Source organism: Aphelocoma coerulescens, unplaced genomic scaffold, assembly GCF_041296385.1.
Source record: "Aphelocoma coerulescens isolate FSJ_1873_10779 unplaced genomic scaffold, UR_Acoe_1.0 HiC_scaffold_187, whole genome shotgun sequence".
Classification (NCBI taxonomy): Eukaryota; Metazoa; Chordata; class Aves; order Passeriformes; family Corvidae; genus Aphelocoma; species Aphelocoma coerulescens.
Window position 1 is genome coordinate 94552 of NW_027183535.1, and position 21566 is coordinate 116117.

Below are 21566 nucleotides of genomic sequence, written 5' to 3' on the forward strand. Positions count from 1 at the left end.
CCGCTCCCTCCCATGACGTCACTATGATGTCACTCCATGACATCACCACCAACCAGTGCCCCTTCGAGCAGCGCTCCCACCCATGACATCACCCATGACATCACCCCCAACCACCCTCCCTACGAGCGCCACTCCCATCCATGACATCACCCATGACATCACCCATGACGTCACCCCCAACCACTGTCCCTACGAGCAGCGCTCCCATCCATGACATCACCCATGACATCACTATGACATCACCCCATGACATCACCCCAACCACTGTCCCTACAAGCAGCACTCCCACCCATGACATCACCCATGACATCACTATGACGTCACCCCCAACCACTGTCCCTACGAGCAGCGCTCCCATCCATGACATCACCCATGACGTCACCCCATGACATCACCCCAACCACCCTCCCTACGAGCAGCACTCCCATCCATGACGTCACCCATGACATCACTCCATGACGTCACCCCCAACCTCCCTCCCTACGAGTGCCGCTCCCATCCATGACATCACTATGACATCACCTATGACATCACCCATGACATCACCCATGACGTCACCCCCAACCTCCCTCCCTACGAGCAGCGCTCCCATCCATGACATCACCTGTGACATCACTATGACGTCACCCCATGACATCACCCCAACCTCCCTCCCTCCGAGCCGCACTCCCCACCCACCCCATCACCCCCCATCACCCCCCATCACCCCCCCGCTCACCCCTCCCCTCCCCACCCCCCGCTGCCGCCGAGCCCCCGGCCCAGCAGCGCCAGGGCCCGGCAGCGCAGCAGCCCCAGCAGCGCCGGCAGCTCCGCGCAGCCCCCTCGGCCCCGCAGCCTCGCCCAGAGCCCGCGGAGCCCCCGCGGCCCCACGCGGTGCGCGCTGAACGCCGGCCCGCCCACGCAGCAGCCGTCGCCGGCGAAGCCCCGCGACCCCCCGAACCTCGCCGAGTGCCGGGGCGCGACCCCCGCCCGCCGAGCGCACAGCCCCACCCACACGTCCTCCGGCCCCACCAGCGGCACCCGCGGCGCCGCCGCCAGCAGCGCTATCGCCGCCTGTCGCGACAGCACGTAGGCGGTGCCGCTGCAGTACGGAGGGAACAGGCGGCCCGGGTAGAGCCTCTCGGGGACGTGGTGGCGACTGCGGGGGTCGCGGTTCGGGGCCACCCGCCAGTGCACGCGGCCCAGGTAGAGGCGGGCGGGCGGGGCCGGCCACGCCGCCAGGTATGTCGCCACAGCGGGCGCGTTGACGAACACGTCGTCGTCGGCCTTCAGCAGGAAAGGCGCGTCCCCGCAGCAGGCGCGGGCCCAGCGCAGCAGCAGCAGCGTCTTCCGCGTCAGGTTGCCGTAGGTGTCGCCGAAGTCGCCCTGCAGGATGTCGCCGTGCTGTCGCCACTCCAGCAGCAGCTCCCGCTGGCCCGCGGGGGAAGCGGCGGCCCCCAGCACGAACACCGTGCGGCCCGGGGGGGTCCCCGAGGCTTCCCAGGGACCCCCCCAAGTGTCGCGCACGGCCAGGCGCTGCGGGACGTGGGAGGGGGCGCTGGGCACGAGGGTCAGCAGGAAAGGGGCGGGGGGCGAGCACGGAGGGGGCGACAGGAGGATCTTGGGGGTCGCCAACACCTGGGGACCTTCGTCGAGGTCGCCGGAGCCGCCGGAGAGGAGCCCGAAACAGCCGGGGGGCACACGGGGAGCCCGCGCTGGGCTAGCGGGACCACCTTTGGTGACACCCCAGCTGCCGTTGAAGACCCCCGGCCCTCCTTCCCCGCCCCCCAGACCCACCCCGAGCCCCGCCCCGCCCCTCGCGGCCCCCTCCCCATTCACAAACGCCGCCGCCCCGTTCACAAACCCCGCGCCGTTCCCACGCCCCCCCCCGCCCCCATTCACAAACCCCGCGCCGTTCCCACGCCCCCCCCCGCCCCCATTCACAAACCCCGCGCCGTTCCCACGCCGCCCCCCGCCCCCATTCACAACATCGCCCCCCCACCTCCCTCCCCACGCCTCCCCCCGGCCCTCCCCTCCCCCCACGGCCCCCCAAACCCCCCGCCCCTCCCCCCAGGCCGCCAGGGCCGCCGCCAGCAGCTCCTCGCCCCCGCCGCTCCCCACTAGCCCCAGCACCGCCAGCCCCAGCGCCACCAGCGCGGCCTTCGCCGCCCCCCGCTGCCATCGCCGCCGCCTCGGGCCCATCCCGGAGCCACACCCCCCCACCACCACCCCCCTCGCCCTTCTCTCACCTCGGGGGAGCCCCAAAAACCCCGAAATCGCCCCCAAAACCCGCCCTGAGGGGAGGGGAAAGGGGGAGGGGGGGAGGGGCGCCTCAGGCCGCGGCCGGCGCGCTGGGAGGGGGCGTGGCCAGGAGGGAGACGCCGTTTCCATATATGGGCATGAGTGGGCGTGGCTTGGCGGCTGGGCGGGGCTGGGGGCGTGGCCGCGCGTGCGCAGAGCGAAGGGGGCATGGCCTGAGGGCGTTGGAGGCGCGCGCGGAGAGCGGAGGGTAAAAAACGGGGGGGGGGAGGGGAAATTTGGGGGGATTTTGGGGTTTAGGAGGGGTTTTGGGGTGGCCGAGGGAATTTTGGAGGGTCCTGAGAGGAATTTGAGGGTCCCGGGCTGGATCTGAGGCCGGTGAAGGGTCCAGGATGGGTTTGGGGGGGGTCCCGCGGGGAATTTTGGGGTTTTGGGGGAATTTGGGGGGGTCACGAGGGGATTGGAGGGGGTCTGGGGGGGTTTTGGGGGGATTTTCGGGGGTTCTTCGGGGTTTGGGGGGGTTCCTGTGGGGGCAGAGGGGATTTTGGGGGTGGGGGAGGGGGGGGATCCCACAGGGTGACCCCAAAGCTCCCCCCCCCCACCCCAAAAAAAGGTCCCCCCCCCCACCCCCCCATGGCGGAGCCGCTGCAGAAGAAGCTCCAGGCGGAGCTGGAGAAGTATCAGCAGCTACAGAAGGGTGAGAACGCCCCCCAAAAACCCCCCCAAATCCCCCCAAAAAACACCCCAAGAATCACCCCAAAGAATCCCAAAAGCATCCCAAAGGTCCCCAAAAAAAGCCCCCAAAACCCCCCCAAATCCCCCCAAAAATCTTCCAAAAATTCCTCCAAATAATCCCAAAAACACCCCAAAACTCCCCAAAAGAAAAACCCCAAAAAACCCCCAAGAACCACCCCAAAATACCCCAAAATCCTCCAAAAAATCCCAAAATCTTCCCCAAAATCCCCCAAAATAATCCCAAAAACACCCCAAAATCCCCCAAAATAATCCCCAAAACACCCCCGAATCCCCCTAAAAACCACCCAAAAAACACCTCAAGAATCACCCCAAAGAATCCCAAAAACACCCCAAAAGTCCCCAAAAAATCGCCCCCAAAACCCCCCCAAATCCCCCCAAAAGCCACCCCAAAAATCCCCCCAAATAATCCCAAAAACATCCCAAAAGTCCCTAAAAAAGCACCCCAGAAACCCCTCAAATCCCCCCAAGAACCACCAAAAAAACACCCCAAAAATCCCCCCAAATAATCCCAAAAGCACCCCAAAAGTCCCCAAAAAATCGCCCCAAAAACCTCCCCAAAAGCCCCCAAGAACCACCCCAAAAATCTCCCCAAAAATCCCAAAAACACCCCAAAACTCCCCAAAAGAAAAACCCCAAAAAACCCCCAAGAACCACCCCAAAATACCGCAAAATCCTCCAAAAAATCCCAAAATCTCCCCAAAAATCCCCCGAAATAATCCCGAAAACACCCCCAAACCCCCCCAAAAAACACCCCAAGAATCACCCCAAAGGATCCCAAAAACACCCCAAAAGTCTCCAAAAAAACACCCCCAAAACCCCCCCAAATCCCCCCAAAAATCTTCCAAAAATCCCCCCCAAATAATCTGAAAAATACCCCAAAACTCCCCAAAAGAAAAGCCCCAAAAAACCCCCAAGAACCACCCCAAAATACCCCAAAATCCTCCAAAAAATCCAAAGATCACCCCAAAAATCCCCCAAAATAATCCCCAAAACACCCCAAAAGTCCCCAAAAAATCACCCCAAAAACCCCCCCCAGAAGCCCCAAAGAACCACCCCAAAACACCCCAAAATCCTCCAAAAAGTCCCAAAAAACACCCCAAAAATCCCCCAACCCACCCAAAATCCCCCAAAACACGCCAAAAAATCCCCCAAAAAAAACCATCAAAAATTCCCCCCCCCCCAAATTTCTAAAAATCCCCCCCCAAAAGCCCAAAAATCCCCCAAAATCCCCCCAAAACCCCTCCTGGCACCCCCAAACCTCCCTTGCCATTCCCAAACCACCCAAACTTGCCCAAAAACCCCCAAAACCTCCCCAAAATCCCTCAAATTCCCCCGGGACCCCCAAAAACCCCTGAGACCCCCCCAAAATCCCTCCCAAACTCCCTTGGGACCCCCCCAAAGCTCCCCAAACCCCCCTGGGACTCCCAAAAACCCTCGAGACCCCCCCAAAATCCCCCCCAAACTCCCTTGGGACCCCCCAAAATCCCCAAACTCCCCCTGGGACCCCCAAAAACCCTCAAAATCCCCCCAAAATCCCCCCCAAACTCCCTTGGGACCCCCCAGAGCTCCCCAAACCCCCCCGAGACCCCCCAAGAACCCTCGAGACCCCCCCCAAAATCCCCCCCAAACTCCCTTGGGACCCCCCAAAACCCTCCCAGAGCTCCCCAAACCCCCTCAGGACCCCCAAAAACCCTCAAACCCCCCCAAAATCCCCCCCAAACTCCCTTGGGACCCCCTAAAATCCCCAAACCCCCCCTGGGACCCCCAAAAACCCTCAAAACCCCCCCCCCCAAAATCCCCCCCAAACTCCCTCGGGACCCCCCAAAACCCTCCCAGAGCTCCCCAAGCCCCCTCAGGACCCCCAAAACCTCCCCAGAATCCCTCAAACTCCACCTGGGACCCCCCAAAAACCCTCGAGACCCCCCCAAAATCCCCCCCAAGCTCCCTTGGGACCACCCAAAGCTCCCCAAACCCCCCCTGGGACCCCCAAAAACCCTCGAGACCCCCCCAAAATTCCCCCCAAACTCCCTTGGGACCCCCCCAAAGCTCCCCAAACCCCCCTGGGACCCCCAAAAACCCTCGAGACCCCCCCAAAATCCCCCCCCAAACTCCCTTGGGACCCCCAAAACCTCCCCACACCCCCCCTGGGACCCCCAAAAACCCTCGAGACCCCCCCAAAATCCCCCCCAAACTCCCTTGGGACCCCCCCAAAGCTCCTCAAACCCCCCCTGGGACCCCCAAAAACCCTCAAAATCCCCCCAAAACCCCCCCCAAACTCCCTTGGGACCCCCCAGAGCTCCCCAAACCCCCCCTGGGAACCCAAAGACCCTCGAGATCCCCCCAAAATCCCCCCCAAACTCCCTTGGGACCCCCCAAAGCTCCCCAAACCACCCCCAGGGCCCCCAAAAACCCTCGAGACCCCCCCAAAATCCCCCCAAACTCCCTTGGGACCCCCCCAAAGCTCCTCAGACCCCCCCTGGGACCCCCAAAATCCCTCGAGACCCCCCCCAAAATCCCCCCCAAACTCCCTTGGGACCACCCAAAATCCCCAAACCCCCCTGGGACCCCCAAAAACCCTCGAAACCCCCCAAAATCCCCCCCAAACTCCCTTGGGACCCCCCAAAATCCCCAAACCCCCCCTGGGACCCCCAAAAACCCTCGAGACCCCCCCAAAATCCCCCCCCAAACTCCCTTGGGACCCCCCAAAACCCTCCCAGAGCTCCCCAAACCCCCTCAGGACCCCCAAAACCTCCCCAAAATCCCTCAAACTCCACCTGGGACCCCCAAAAACCCTCAAAATCCCCCCAAAATCCCCCCAAACTCCCTTGGGACCCCCCAAAATCCCCAAACCCCCCCTGGGATCCCCAAAAACCCTCAAAATCCCCCCAAAATCCCCCCCAAACTCCCTTGGGACCCCCCAAAGCTCCCCAAACCACCCCCAGGACCCCCAAAAACCCTCGAGACCCCCCCCAAAATCCCCCCCAAACTCCCTTGGGACCCCCCAAAGCTCCTCAAACCCCCCCTGGGACCCCCAAAAACCCTCAAAACCCCCCCCCCAAAATCCCCCCCAAACTCCCTTGGGATCCCCCAAAACCCTCCCAGAGCTCCCCAAGCCCCCTCAGGACCCCCAAAACCTCCCCAGAATCCCTCAAACTCCACCTGGGACCCCCAAAAACCCTCGAAAGCCCCCCCAAAATCCCCCCCCAACTCCCTTGGGACCCCCCCAAAGCTCCTCAAACCCCCCCTGGGACCCCCAAAAACCCTCGAGACCCCCCCAAAATCCCCCCCCAAACTCCCTTGAGACCCCCCAAAATCCCCAAACCCCCCCTGGGACCCCCAAAAACCCTCGAGACCCCCCCAAAATCCCCCCCAAACTCCCTTGGGACCCCCCAAAACCCTCCCAGAGCTCCCCAAACCCCCTCAGGACCCCCAAAACCTCACCAGAATCCCTCAGACCCCCCCCGGGACCCCCAAAAACCCTCGAAACCCCCCCAAAATCCCCCCCCAACTCCCTCAGGACCCCCCAAAACCCTCCCAGAGCTCCCCAAACCCCCTCAGGACCCCCAAAAACCCTCAGAATCCCCCCAAAATTCCTTCCCCAACTCCCTCTGAGACCCCTCCTCCCCCCCATTTTCAGGTCCTGCCCCCCCCCCGGGGTTTTGGGGTCTCCCCCCCCCCCCCCCACTCTCAGCCTCATTTTTGGGGTCCCCCCCTTCCCCCCCCCAGAGCTGGGCCGGGCGGTGGCGGCGAGGCAGAAACTGGAGACGCAGCTGACCGAGAACAACATCGTGCAGGAGGTGGGCAACCCCAAAAATACCCCAAAAGCACCCCAAAAACATCCCAAAATCCACCCTAAAACTGCCCCAAAACCCCCCCAGAACCTCCCCAAAAATACCCCAAAATCCACCCTAAAACTGCCCCAAAACCCCCCCAGAACCTCCCCAAAAATACCCCAAAATCCACCCTAAAACAACCCCAAAGGCAACCCCAAAACCTCCCCAAAAATACCCCAAAACCTCCCCCAAAACTGCCCCAAAAATACCCCAAAATCCACCCTAAAACTGCCCCCAAACCCCCCCAGAACGTCCCCAAAAATACCCCAAAATCCGCCCTAAAACTGCCCCAAAAATCTCCCCAGAACCTCCCCAAAAACCCCCGCAAAACCACCCCAAAAATACCCCAAAAACCACCCCAAAAATACCCCCAAAACCCCCCTAAAGCTGCCCCAAAATCCCCCAAAACCTCCCCAAAAACCCCCTCAAAAGCACCCCAAAAACTACCCTCAAAACCTCCCCAAAAAATCCCAAAATCCACCCTAAAACTACCCCAAAGAGCCCCCCAAAACCTCCCCAAAAATACCCCAAAATCCACCTTGAAACTGCCCCAAAGACCTCCCCAGAAACTCCCCAAAAATACCCCTAAAACCACCCCAAAACTGCCCCCAAAAATACCCCAAAACCCACCCCAAAACTCCCCCCAAAACCACCCCAAAAATATCCCAAAACCTCCCCCGAAACAACCCCAAAACGACCCCAAAAATACCCCAAAAACCCCTCAAAAATACCCCAAAAACCCCCCTAAAGCTGCCCCAAAATCCCCCCAAAACCTCCCCAAAACCCCCCCAAAAGCACCCCAAAAACTACTCCCAAAACCTCCCCAAAAGTACCCCAAAACCTCCCCAGAAACTCCCCAAAAATCCACCCTAAAACTGCCCCAAAAACCCCCGAAAACCTCCCCAAAAACATCCCAAAACCCACCCCAAAACTGCCCCAAAATCCCCCCAAAAATGCCCCAAAATCCACCCCAAAACCCCCCCCAAAAAAACCCAAAAATACCCCAAAACCCATCCTAAAACTGCCTCAAAGACCCCCCAAAACCTCCCCAAAAACTTCCCCGAAAGCACCCCAAAACCTCCCCAAAAATACCCCAAAATACACCCTAAAACTGCCCCTAAAATACCCCAAAAACCACCCCAAAAATACCCCAAAAACCACCCCAAAAATACCCCAAAAACACCCCAAAAACCCCCCTAAAGCTGCCCCCAAAGACCCCCCCAAAACCACCCCAAAAATACCTCAAAAACCCCCCAAAAGCACCCCAAAAACTACCCCCAGAACCACCCCAAAAATACCCCAAAAATATTCCTAAAACTGCCCCAAAAATACCCCAAAAATATCCCAAAATCCACCCTAAAACTGCCCCAAAGACCCCCCCCAGAACCTCCCCAAAAATACCCCAAAACCTCCCCAAAACCTCCCCAAAACCTCCCAAAACCCCCCCAAAAATCCCATTTCCCCCCAAAACCCCCACCCCCCCCAAAAATCCCATTTTCTCTCCTAAATTCCCCCTTTTTCCCCCCAAAAATCCCCTTTTTGCTCCTAAATCCCCATTTCCCCCCGAAATCCTCATTTTCTCCCCAAAAATCCCCTTTTTTCTCCTAAATTCCCCCAAAATCCCCCCAAAAAATCCCATTTTTCCCCCCAAAATCCCATTTTTCCCCCCAATCCTCCTTTTTCCCCCCAAATTCCCATTTTTCCCCCCAAAATCCCAATTTTTTTCCCCAAAATCCCCATTTTTTCTCCAAAATCCCATTTTTCTCCCCCAAAATCCCATTTTTTTCCTAAACCCCTCTTTTCCCCCCCAAAACCCATTTTTTCTCCAAAAATCCCCATTTTTTTCTCCTAAACCCCCCAAAAATCCTCCCAAAAATCCCCTTTTCCCCAAAAAATCCCATTTTTCCCCCCAAAATCCCATTTCCCCCCAAATCTTCTTTTCCCCCCTAAAATCCCATTTTTTCTCCTAAATTCCCCTTTTTGTCTCATAAAATCCCCATTTTCCCCCCAAAATCCCCATTTTTCCCCCAAAATCTCCTTTTCCCCCAAAAATCTCATTTTTCCCCAAAATATCCCATTTTTTTTCCTAAATTCACCCTTTTTCCGCCCAAAAATCCCATTTTTCCCCCCAAAAATCCCTTTTTTTCCCCAAAAATCCCCTTTTTTCTCCTAAATTCCCCCATTTCCCCCAAAAAAATCCCATTTTTTCCCCCCAAAATCCCATTTTTCCTCCTAAATCCACCCTTTTCCGCCCAAAAATCCCATTTTCCCCCAAAATCCTCCTTTTCTCCCCCAAAAATCCCTTTTTTGCTCCGAAATTCCCCCATTTCCCCCCCAAAAAATCCCATTTTTCCCCCAAAAAATCCCTTTTTTTCCCCAAAAAATCCCATTTTCTCTTCTAAATTCCCCCATTTCCCCCAAAAAATCCCATTTTTTTCCCCCAAAATCCTCCTTTTTCCCCCAAAAAATCCCATTTTTCCCCCAAAATCCTCCTTTTTCCCCCCAAAAAATCCTGGTTTTCTTCCAAAATTCCCCCTTTTGCCCCCAAAAATCCCCATTTGCCCAAAATGGCCGTTTCTGAGCCCAAAATGTCCCTTTTTGCCCAAATTGGCCGTTTCTGAGCCCAAAATGTCCCTTTTTGCCCAAATTGGCCATTTCTGACCCCAAACTATCGCTTTTTTGCCCAAATTGGCCATTTCTGACCCCAAAATGTCTCTTTTTGCCCAAATCGGCCGATTCTGAGCCCAAAATGTCCCTTTTTGCCCAAAATGGCCATTTCTGAGCCCAAATTGGCCGTTTCTCACCCCAAAATGTCCCTTTTTGCCCAAATCGGCCATTTCTGAGCCCAAAATGTCCCTTTTTGCCCAAATTGGCAGTTTCTGAGCTGAAAATGTCCGTTTTTGCCCAAATTTGCCATTTCTGACCCCAAAATCCCCATTTGCCCAAATCGGCCATTTCTGGCCCCAAAATGTCCCTTTTTGCCCAAATCAGCCATTTCTGAGCCCAAAATGTCCCTTTTTGCCCAAAATGGCCATTTCTCACCCCAAAATGGCCATTTCTGACCCCAAATTGGCCATTTCTGAGCCCAAAATGTCCCTTTTTGCCCAAATTGGCCGTTTCTGACCCCAAACTATCGCTTTTTTGCCCAAATTGGCCATTTCTGGGCCCAAAGTGTCAGTTTTTGCCCAAATCGGCCCTTTCTGACCCCAAATTGGCCATTTCTCACCCCAAATCGGCTCTTTTTTCCAAAAATGGCCATTTTTGCCCAAAATTGTCGATTTTTTGCCCAAAACGGCCGTTTTTCAGCCCAAATTTCCCCTCCCTCAGGAGCTGCGGCTGCTGGACGACGCCTGCCCCGTGTTCAAGCTGCCCAAATCGGCCCTTTCTGACCCCAAATTGGCCATTTCTCACCCCAAATCGGCTCTTTTTTCCAAAAATGGCCATTTTTGCCCAAAATTGTCAATTTTTTACCCAAAACGGCCGTTTTTTCAGCCCAAATTTCCCTTCCCTCAGGAGCTGCGGCTGCTGGACGACGCCTGCCCCGTGTTCAAGCTGCCCAAATCGGCCCTTTCTGACCCCAAATTGGCCATTTCTCACCCCAAATCGGCTCTTTTTTCCAAAAATGGCCATTTTTGCCCAAAATTGTCGATTTTTTGCCCAAAACGGCCGTTTTTCAGCCCAAATTTCCCGTCTCTCAGGAGCTGCGGCTGCTGGACGACGCCTGCCCCGTGTTCAAGCTGCCCAAATCGGCCCTTTCTGACCCCAAATTGGCCATTTCTCGACCCAAATCGGCTCTTTTTTCCAAAAATGGCCATTTTTGCCAAAATTGTCGATTTTTTGCCCAAAACGGCCGTTTTTCAGCCCAAATTTCCCTTCCCTCAGGAGCTGCGGCTGCTGGACGACGCCTGCCCCGTGTTCAAGCTGCCCAAATCGGCCCTTTCTGACCCCAAATTGGCCATTTCTCACCCCAAATCGGCTCTTTTTTCCAAAAATGGCCATTTTTGCCCAAAATTGTCGATTTTTTGCCCAAAACGGCCGTTTTTCAGCCCAAATTTCCCGTCTCTCAGGAGCTGCGGCTGCTGGACGACGCCTGCCCCGTGTTCAAGCTGCCCAAATCGGCCCTTTCTGACCCCAAATTGGCCATTTCTCGACCCAAATCGGCTCTTTTTTCCAAAAATGGCTATTTTTGTCCAAAATTGTCGATTTTTTGCCCAAAACGGCCGTTTTTCACCCCAAATTTCCCCTCCCTCAGGAGCTGCGGCTGCTGGACGACGCCTGCCCCGTGTTCAAGCTGCCCAAATCGGCCCTTTCTGACCCCAAATTGGCCATTTCTCACCCCAAATCGGCTCTTTTTTCCAAAAATGGCCATTTTTGCCCCAAAATTGTCAATTTTTTGCCCAAAAGGGCCGTTTTTCAGCCCAAATTTCCCCTCCCTCAGGAGCTGCGGCTGCTGGACGACGCCTGCCCCGTGTTCAAGCTGCCCAAATCGGCCCTTTCTGACCCCAAATTGGCCATTTCTCACCCCAAATCGGCTCTTTTTTCCAAAAATGGCCATTTTTGCCCAAAATTGTCGATTTTTTGCCCAAAAGGGCCGTTTTTCAGCCCAAATTTCCCCTCCCTCAGGAGCTGCGGCTGCTGGACGACCCCCTGCCCCGTGTTCAAGCTGCCCAAAGCGGCCATTTCTCACCCCAAATTGGCCATTTCTCACCCCAAATCGGCTCTTTTTTCCAAAAATGGCCATTTTTGCCCAAAATTGTCGATTTTTTGCCCAAAACGGCCGTTTTTCAGCCCAAATTCGCCCTCTCGCAGGAGCTGCGGCTGCTGGACGACGCCTGCCCCGTGTTCAAGCTGCCCAAATCGGCCCTTTCTGACCCCAAATTGGCCATTTCTCGACCCAAATCGGCTCTTTTTTCCAAAAATGGCCATTTTTGCCCAAAATTGTCGATTTTTTGCCCAAAACGGCCGTTTTTCAGCCCAAATTTCCCTTCCCTCAGGAGCTGCGGCTGCTGGACGACGCCTGCCCCGTGTTCAAGCTGCCCAAATCGGCCCTTTCTGACCCCAAATTGGCCATTTCTCGACCCCAAATCGGCTCTTTTTTCCAAAAATGGCCATTTTTGCCAAAATTGTCAATTTTTTGCCCAAAACGGCCGTTTTTCACCCCAAATTCGCCCTCTCGCAGGAGCTGCGGCTGCTGGACGACGCCCTGCCCCATGTTCAAGCTGCCCAAATCGGCCATTTCTGACCCCAAATTGGCCATTTCTCACCCCAAATCGGCTCTTTTTTCCAAAAATGGCCATTTTTGCCCAAAATTGTCGATTTTTTGCCCAAAACGGCCGTTTTTCAGCCCAAATTTCCCGTCTCTCAGGAGCTGCGGCTGCTGGACGACGCCTGCCCCGTGTTCAAGCTGCTGGGCCCGGTGCTGGTGCGGCAGCGGCCGCGCGACGCCCGCGGCACCGTGGCCAAACGGCTCGAGTACATCGGGAACGAGATGTGAGCCGGGTTTTGGGGTGAAAAACGCAAAGTTTGGGCAAAAATGGGGAAATGGGGGGGAATGGGGGGGGAAAAATGGGGGAAATGGGGGAAAAATGGGGGGAAATGGGGGAAAAAATGAGGGGAAATGGGAAAAAAAGGGGGGAAATAAAGGGGGGGGCGCCGAGATGTGAGCGGGGTTTTGGGGTGAAAAACGCAAAGTTTGGGCAAAAATGGGGAAATGGGGGAAAAAGGGAAAAATGGGGAAAAAGGGGGAAAAATGGGGGGAAAAAAGGGCGGAAAAAATGGGGGGAAATGGGAAAAAAAGGGGGGAAATAAAGGGGGGGGCGCCGAGATGTGAGTGGGGTTTTGGGGTGAAAAATGCAAAGTTTGGGCAAAAATGGGGAGAAATGGGGGGGAAATGGGGGGGAATGGGGAGAAAAAATGGCGGGGAAATGGGAAAAATGGGGGGAAAAAATGGGGGGAAATTGGAAAAAAAGGGGGGAAACAAAGGGGGGGGCGCCAAGATGTGAGCGGGGATTTGGGGGTGAAAAACGGGCGGTTTGGGCAAAAATGGGGAGAAATGGGGGGAAAAAGGGAAAAATGGGGAAAAAGGGGGAAAAAGGGGGGGCAAAAATGGGAAAAAAAGGGGGGAAATAAAGGGGGGGGCGCCAAGATGTGAGCGTGGATTTGGGGTGAAAAACGGGCAGTTTGGGCAAAACTGGGGAAATGGGAAAAAAGGGGAAAATGGGGGGGGGGAAAGGGGAAAAATGGGGGGAAAAGGGGGGAAAATGGGGGAAAAATGGGGAGAAATGGGAAAAAAGGGGGGAAATAAAGGGAGGGGGCACCAAGATGTGAGCGGGGTTTGGGGGTGAAAAACGGGCGGTTTGGGCAAAAATGGGGAAAAAAGGGGAAAATGGGGAAAAATGGGGAAAAAGGGAAAAAATGGGGGGAAAAAGGGGGGGGCACTGAGATGTGAGCAGGGTTTTGGGGTGAAAAACGGGTGGTTTGGGCAAAATGGGGGAAAAGCAGGGATAAAGGGCAAAAATGGTTAAGAAAAGGGGGAAAAATGGGGGAAAATGGGAAAAAAAGGGGGGGAGGGGCGCCGTGATGTGAGCGGGGATTTGGGGTGAAAAACGGGCGGTTTGGGCAAAAATGGGGAAATGGGGGGAAAAAATGAGGGAAAAAAAGGGGAAAATGGGGAAAAAACGAGGGGAAATGAGGAAAAAAAGGGGGGAAATAAAGGGGGGGGGCGCCGAGATGTGAGCGGGGTTTTGGGGTGAAAAACGCAAAGTTTGGGCAAAAATGGGGAAATGGGGGAAAAAGGGAAAAATGGGGAAAAAGGGGGAAAAATGGGGGGAAAAAAGGGCGGAAAAAATGGGGGGAAATGGGAAAAAAAGGGGGGAAATAAAGGGGGGGGCGCCGAGATGTGAGTGGGGTTTTGGGGTGAAAAATGCAAAGTTTGGGCAAAAATGGGGAGAAATGGGGGGGAAATGGGGGGGAATGGGGAGAAAAAATGGGGGGAAATGGGAAAAATGGGGGGAAAAAATGGGGGGAAATGGGAAAAAAAGGGGGGAAACAAAGGGGGGGGCGCCAAGATGTGAGCGGGGGATTTGGGGTGAAAAACGGGCGGTTTGGGCAAAAATGGGGAGAAATGGGGGAAAAAGGGAAAAATGGGGAAAAGGGGGGAAAAATGGGGGGCAAAAATGGGAAAAAAAGGGGGGAAATAAAGGGGGGGGGCGCCAAGATGTGAGCGTGGATTTGGGGTGAAAAACGGGCAGTTTAGGCAAAACTGGGGAAATGGGAAAAAAGGGGAAAATGGGGGGGGGGAAAGGGGAAAAATGGGGGGGAAAAGGGGGGAAAATGGGGGAAAAATGGGGAGAAATGGGAAAAAAGGGGGGAAATAAAGGGAGGGGGCGCCAAGATGTGAGCGGGGTTTTGGGGGTGAAAAACGGGCGGTTTGGTCAAAAATGGGGAAATGGGGGAAAAATGGGGGAAAATGGGGGAAAAAAGGGGGGAAAATGGGAAAAAAAGGGGGGGAGGGGCGCCAAGATGTGAGCGGGGATTTGGGGTGAAAAACGGGCGGTTTGGGCAAAAATGGGGGGAAAGGGGGAAATGGGGGAAAAAGGGGAAAAAAGGGGGGAAAAAATGGGGGGAAATAAAGGGGGGAGGCGCCGAGATTTGAGCGGGGTTTTGGGGTGAAAAACGGGCAGTTTGGGCAAAAATGGGGAAAAAGGGGGAAATGGGGGGAAAAGGGGAGGAAAAGGGGAGGAAAAAAGGGGGGAAAAAGAGGGAAAAAAGGGGAAAAAAAGGGGGGAAAAGAGGGAAAAAAAAGGGAAAAAAGACAGAAAAAAACGAGGGAAAGAAGGGGGAAAAACCGTCAAAATTGGGGAAAAAAGAGGGGAAAAAGGGCAAAAAAATGGGTAAAAAAGAGGGGGAAAAGGACAAACAAATGGGGAAGAAAGAGGGGAAAAAGGACGAAAAAATGGGTAAAAAAGAGGGGGAAAAGGGCAAAGAAATGGGGAAGAAAGAGGGGAAAAAGGACGAAAAAATGGGTAAAAAAGAGGGGAAAAAGGGCAAAAAATTGGGGAAAAAAAGAGGGGAAAAATGACAAAAAATGGGGAAAAAAGCGGGGAAAAAGGACAAAAAATGGGTAAAAAAGAGGGGAAAAGGGCAAAAAAATGGGAAAAAAGAGGGGAAAAGGGGCAAAAAATTGGGGGAAAAAGAGGGGAAAAAGGGCAAAAAATTGGGGAAAAAAGAGGGGAAAAAGGGCAAAAAATAGGGTAAAAAAGAGGGGATAAAGGGCAAAAAATTGGGTAAAAAAGAGGGGAAAAAGGGCAAAAAATTGGGTAAAAAAGAGGGGAAAAAGGGCAAAAAAATTGGGGAAAAAAGAGGGGAAAAAGGGCAAAAAATTGGGGAAAAAAGAGGGGAAAAAGGGCAAAAAATTGGGTAAAAAAGAGGGGAAAAAGGGGAAAAAATTGGGTAAAAAAGAGGGGAAAAAGGGCAAAAAAATGGGGAAGAAAGAGGGGAAAAAGGGCAAAAAATTGGGGAAAAAAGAGGGGAAAAGGGCAAAATAATGGGTAAAAAAGAGGGGGAAAAGGGCAAAAAAATGGGTAAAAAAGAGGGGGAAAAGGGCAAAAAAATGGGTAAAAAAGAGGGGAAAAAGGGCAAAAAATTGGTAAAAAAGAGGGGAAAAAGGTCAAAAAATTGGGTAAAAAATAGCGGAAAAAGGGCAAAAAATTGGGGAAAAAAGAGGGGAAAAAGGGCCAAAAATTGGGGTAAAAAGAGGGAAAAGGGGCAAAAAAATTGGGTAAAAAAGAGGGGAAAAAGGGCAAAAAATTGGGGTAAAAAGAGTGGAAAAAGGGCAAAAAAATGGGTAAAAAAGAGGGGGAAAAGGGCAAAAAAATGGGAAAAAAAGAGGGGAAAAAGGGCAATAAAATGGGTAAAAAAGAGCGGAAAAAGGGCAAAAAATGGGGAAAAAAGAGGGGGAAAAGGGCAAAAAAATTGGGTAAAAAAGGAGGGGGAAAGGGCAAAAAATTGGGGAAAAAAGAGGGGAAAAAGGGCAAAAAAATGGGAAAAAAAGAGCGGAAAAAGGGCAAAAAATTGGGTAAAAAAGAGGGGAAAAAGGGGAAAAAATTGGGTAAAAAAGAGGGGAAAAAGGGCAAAAAAATGGGGAAGAAAGAGGGGAAAAAGGGCAAAAAATTGGGGAAAAAAGAGGGGAAAAGGGCAAAATAATGGGTAAAAAAGAGGGGGAAAAGGGCAAAAAAATGGGTAAAAAAGAGGGGAAAAAGGGCAAAAAATTGGTAAAAAAGAGGGGAAAAAGGTCAAAAAATTGGGTAAAAAATAGCGGAAAAAGGGCAAAAAATTGGGGAAAAAAGAGGGGAAAAAGGGCCAAAAATTGGGTAAAAAAGAGGGGGAAAAGGGCAAAAAATTGGGGAAAAAAGAGGGGAAAAAGGGCAAAAAAATGGGGAAAAAAGAGTGGAAAAAGGGCAAAAAAATGGGTAAAAAAGAGGGGAAAAAGGGCAAAAAAATGGGAAAAAAAGAGGGGAAAAAGGGCAATAAAATGGGTAAAAAAGAGCGGAAAAAGGGCAAAAAATGGGGAAAAAAGAGGGGGAAAAGGGCAAAAAAATTGGGTAAAAAAGGAGGGGGAAAGGGCAAAAAATTGGGGAAAAAAGAGGGGAAAAAGGGCAAAAAAATGGGAAAAAAAGAGCGGAAAAAGGGCAAAAAATTGGGTAAAAAAGAGGGGAAAAAGGGGAAAAAATTGGGTAAAAAAGAGGGGAAAAAGGGCAAAAAAATGGGGAAGAAAGAGGGGAAAAAGGGCAAAAAATTGGGGAAAAAAGAGGGGAAAAGGGCAAAATAATGGGTAAAAAAGAGGGGGAAAAGGGCAAAAAAATGGGTAAAAAAGAGGGGAAAAAGGGCCAAAAATTGGGTAAAAAAGAGGGGAAAAAGGGCAAAAAAATGGGGAAGAAAGAGGGGAAAAAGGGCAAAAAATTGGGGAAAAAAGAGGGGAAAAGGGCAAAATAATGGGTAAAAAAGAGGGGGAAAAGGGCAAAAAAATGGGTAAAAAAGAGGGGAAAAAGGGCCAAAAATTGGGTAAAAAAGAGGGGAAAAAGGGCAAAAAAGCCCCGGAAAACGGAAGGGCGTCTCCGGCAGGAAGCGCTACGAGCAGCAGATGCAGGAGCTGGAGCAGCGCTCGGAGCAGCAGCGGCAGCTCCTGGGGAGGCTCCAGCAGGAGCTGCAGGGCAAGGCCTGAGCACCCCCAAAATTTGGGGGTCCCCCCCGTTCCCGTTCCCGCCAAAATCCCGGATCCCCCCCCCAAAAATCCCCGTCCGATTCCATTAAACGGCCCCAAAACGAGGATTTTTTGTCTCGGCGTGGTTTGGTTTCGATGCCCAAAAATGGGGGGGGGGGGGGGGGGGGTTGTGAGCACCCCGAAATTTTGGGGATTCACCCCAAAATCCTCGGAGCCCCCAAACCCCCCCAGACCCCAAAAATCCCCCTTAAAATGGGTTTAAATCCCTCAAAATTGGGGTTTTGTTGCATAATGGCTTTAAATTCCCGCCCTAAATGGGGATTTTGGGGGGTCCTGCGCACCCCGAAATTTTGGGGATTCACCCCAAAATCCTGCGACCTCCCAGGACCCCAAAAATCCCCCTTAAAATGGGTTTAAATCCCTCAAAATTGGGTTTTTTTAAATAATGGCTTTAAATTCCCGCCTTAAATGGGGATTTTGGGGGGTCCTGAGCACCCCCAAAATTTGGGGTCCCCCCCGTTCCCGTTCCCGCCAAAATCCCGGATCCCCCCCCCAAAAATCCCCGTCCGATTCCATTAAACGGCCCCAAAACGAGGATTTTTTGTCTCGGCGTGGTTTGGTTTCGATGCCCAAAAATGGGGGGTTGGGAGGGGGGTGTGAGCACCCCGAAATTTTGGGGATTCACCCCAAAATCCTGCGACCTCCCCGGACCCCCCCAGACCCCAAAAATCCCCCTTAAAATGGGTTTAAATCCCTCAAAATTGGGGTTTTGTTGCATAATGGCTTTAAATTCCCGCCCTAAATGGGGATTTTGGGGGGTCCTGAGCACCCCCGAAATTTTGGGGATTCACCCCAAAATCCACCGACCCTCCAGACCCCAAAATCCCCCTTAAAATGGGTTTAAATCCTTCAAAATTGGGGTTTTTTAAATAATGGCTTCAAATTCCTGCCCTAAATGGGGATTTTGGGGGGTTGTGAGCACCCCCGAAATTTTGGGGATTCACCCCAAAATCCTCGGATCCCCCAGGACCCCAAAAATCCCCCTTAAAATGGGTTTAAATCCTTCAAAATTGGGATTTTTTAACTACTGGCTTCAAATTCCCGCCCTAAAATGGGGATTTTGGGGGGGGTTGTGAGCACCCCAAAATTTTGGGGATTCACCCCAAAATCCTGCGACCCCCCCAGACCCCCCCAGTCCCCAAAAATCCCCCTTAAAATGGGTTTAAATCCCTCAAAATTGGGGTTTTTTAAATAACGGCTTCAAATTCCCGCCCTAAATGGGGATTTTGGGGGGTCCTGAGCACCCCGAAATTTTGGGGATTCACCCCAAAATCCTCCGACCCCCCCAGACCCCCCCAGTCCCCAAAAATCCCCCTTAAAATGGGTTTAAATCCCTCAAAATTGGGGTTTTTTAAATAATGGCTTCAAATTCCCGCCTTAAATGGGGATTTTGGGGGGTCCTGAGCACCCCCGAAATTTTGGGGATTCACCCCCAAAATCCTCCGACCCCCCCAGACCCCAAAAATCCCCCTTAAAATGGGTCTAAATCCCTCAAAATTGGGGTTTTTAAATAACGGCTTCAAATTCCCGCCCTAAATGGGGATTTTGGGGGGTCCTGAGCACCCCCGAAATTTTGGGGATTCACCCCAAAATCCTGTGACCTCCGAGGACCCCCCCAGACCCCAAAAATCCCCCTTAAAATGGGTTTAAATCCTTCAAAATTGGAATTTTTTAAAATAATGGCTTCAAATTCCTGCCCTAAATGGGGATTTTGGGGGGTCCTGAGCACCCCCAAAATTTTAGGGATTCACCCCAAAATCCCCCGACCCTCCCAGACCCCCCCAGACCCCAAAAATCCCCCTTAAAATGGGTTTAAATCCCTCAAAATTGGGGGTTTTTTAAATAATGGCTTTAAATTCCCGCCTTAAATGGGGATTTTGGGGGGTCCTGAGCACCCCGAAATTTTGGGGATTCACCCCCAAAATCCTCCGACCCCCCCAGACCCCAAAAATCCCCCTTAAAATGGGTCAAAATCCCTCAAAATTGGGGTTTTGTTGCATAATGGCTTTGAATTCCCGCCCTAAATGGGGATTTTGGGGGGTCCTGAGCACCCCCGAAATTTTGGGGATTCACCCCAAAATCATCCGACCTCCGAGGACCCCCCCAGACCCCAAAAATCCCCCTTAAAATGGGTTTAAATCCCCCAAAATTGAGATTTTTAAAATAATGGCTTTAGATTCCCGCCCTAAATGGGGATTTTGGGGGTCCTGAGCACCCCAAAATTTTGGGGATTCACCCCAAAATCCTGCGACCCCCCCAGACCCCCCCAGACCCCAAAAATCCCCCTTAAAATGGGTTTAAATCCCTCAAAATTGGGGTTTTTTTAAATAATGGCTTTAAATTCCCGCCCTAAATGGGGATTTTGGGGGGTCCTGAGCACCCCAAAATTTTGGGGATTCACCCTAAATCCTCTGACCCCCCAGACCCCAAAAATCCCCCTTAAAATGGGTTTAAATCCTTGAAAATTGGGATTTTTTAAATAACGGCTTCAAATTCCCGCCCTAAATGGGGATTTTGGGGGGTCCTGAGCACCCCAAAATTTTGGGATTCACCCCAAAATCCTGTGACCTCCCCGGACCCCCCCAGACCCCAAAAATCCCCCTTAAAATGGGTTTAAATCCCTCAAAATTGGGGGTTTTTTAAATAATGGCTTTAAATTCCCGCCTTAAATGGGGATTTTGGGGGGTCCTGAGCACCCCGAAATTTTGGGGATTCACCCCCAAAATCCTCCGACCCCCCCAGACCCCAAAAATCCCCCTTAAAATGGGTCAAAATCCCTCAAAATTGGGGTTTTGTTGCATAATGGCTTTGAATTCCCGCCCTAAATGGGGATTTTGGGGGGTCCTGAGCACCCCCGAAATTTTGGGGATTCACCCCAAAATCATCCGACCTCCGAGGACCCCCCCAGACCCCAAAAATCCCCCTTAAAATGGGTTTAAATCCCCCAAAATTGAGATTTTTAAAATAATGGCTTTAGATTCCCGCCCTAAATGGGGATTTTGGGGGTCCTGAGCACCCCAAAATTTTGGGGATTCACCCCAAAATCCTGCGACCCCCCCAGACCCCCCCAGACCCCAAAAATCCCCCTTAAAATGGGTTTAAATCCCTCAAAATTGGGGTTTTTTTAAATAATGGCTTTAAATTCCCGCCCTAAATGGGGATTTTGGGGGGTCCTGAGCACCCCAAAATTTTGGGGATTCACCCTAAATCCTCTGACCCCCCAGACCCCAAAAATCCCCCTTAAAATGGGTTTAAATCCTTGAAAATTGGGATTTTTTAAATAACGGCTTCAAATTCCCGCCCTAAATGGGGATTTTGGGGGGTCCTGAGCACCCCAAAATTTTGGGATTCACCCCAAAATCCTGTGACCTCCCCGGACCCCCCCAGACCCCAAAAATCCCCCTTAAAATGGGTTTAAATCCCTCAAAATTGGGATTTTTTAAAATAATGGCTTGAAATTCCTGCCCTAAATGGGGATTTTGGGGGGTCCTGAGCACCCCCAAAATTTTGGGGATTCACCCCAAAATCCTGCGACCCCCCCAGACCCCCCCAGACCCCAAAAATCCCCCTTAAAATGGGTCTAAATCCCTCAAAATTGGGGTTTTTTAAATAATGGCTTCAAATTCCCGCCCTAAATGGGGATTTTGGGGGGTCCTGAGCACCCCCGAAATTTTGGGGATTCACCCCAAAATCCTCGGATCCCCCAGACCCCAAAAATCCCCCTTAAAATGGGTCAAAACCCCCAAAATTTTGGGAATTCTGCGCGCTGGGGGCGGGGCCGAGCGGCGGGGCCAACTTCCTAAAATGGCGATGGGGGCGTGGCCAAGTACCCGATATGCAAATTTGGGGTCTGGGGGCGTGGCCGGAGGGTCTGAGGGGGAATTTTGGGTGAATTTGGGGCGGATTTGGGGTTGGGGGCGTGGCTTGGGGCTGGGGGCGTGGCCGCGTGCTCTGAGGGGGAATTTTGGGGCGATTTTGGGTGAATTTGGGGTGGATTTGGGGTCGGGGGCGTGGCCAGAGCCCTGTGGGCGTGGCCGGGTGCTCTGAGGGGGAATTTTGGGGCGATTTGGGGTGGATTTGGGGTGGATTCGGGGTTGTGGGCGTGGCTTGGGGCAGTGGGCGTGGCCGGAGGCTCTGAGGGGGAATTTTGGGGCGATTTTGGGTGAATTTGGGGTGAATTTGGGGTTGGGGGCGTGGCTTGGGGCAGTGGGCGTGGCCGGGTGCTCTGAGGGGGAATTTTGGGTGAATTTGGGGTGGATTTGGGGTTGGGGGCGTGGCTTGGGGCAGTGGGCGTGGCCGGAGGCTCTGAGGGGGAATTTTGGGGCGATTTTGGGTGGATTTGGGGTGGATTTGGGGTTGGGGGCGTGGCCAGGGCCCAGTGGGCGTGGCCGGGTGCTGTGAGGGGGAATTTTGGGTGAATTTGGGGCGGATTTGGGGTCAGGGGCGTGGCTTGGGGC

The 21566-nt window shown here is 53.1% G+C and overlaps 2 protein-coding genes across 2 annotated transcripts; one reads left to right on the forward strand and one right to left on the reverse strand.

Moving 5' to 3' along the window:
• Positions 1–714: 714 nt before the first annotated feature.
• On the reverse strand, positions 715–2181 carry LOC138101060 (beta-1,3-galactosyltransferase 4-like). Its single transcript, XM_068998900.1, has one exon. The coding sequence runs from the start codon at positions 2179–2181 to the stop codon at positions 715–717; it is 1467 nt and encodes a 488-aa protein (XP_068855001.1).
• A 257-nt stretch (positions 2182–2438) lies between these two features.
• Positions 2439–17156, forward strand: PFDN6 (prefoldin subunit 6). The gene is made up of 5 exons (XM_068998905.1): positions 2439–2488; positions 2852–2935; positions 6721–6791; positions 12193–12317; positions 16950–17156. The coding sequence occupies exons 2-5, from the start codon at positions 2872–2874 to the stop codon at positions 17047–17049; spliced, it is 360 nt and encodes a 119-aa protein (XP_068855006.1). The 5' UTR covers positions 2439–2488; positions 2852–2871; the 3' UTR covers positions 17050–17156.
• The last annotated feature ends 4410 nt before the right edge of the window (positions 17157–21566 follow it).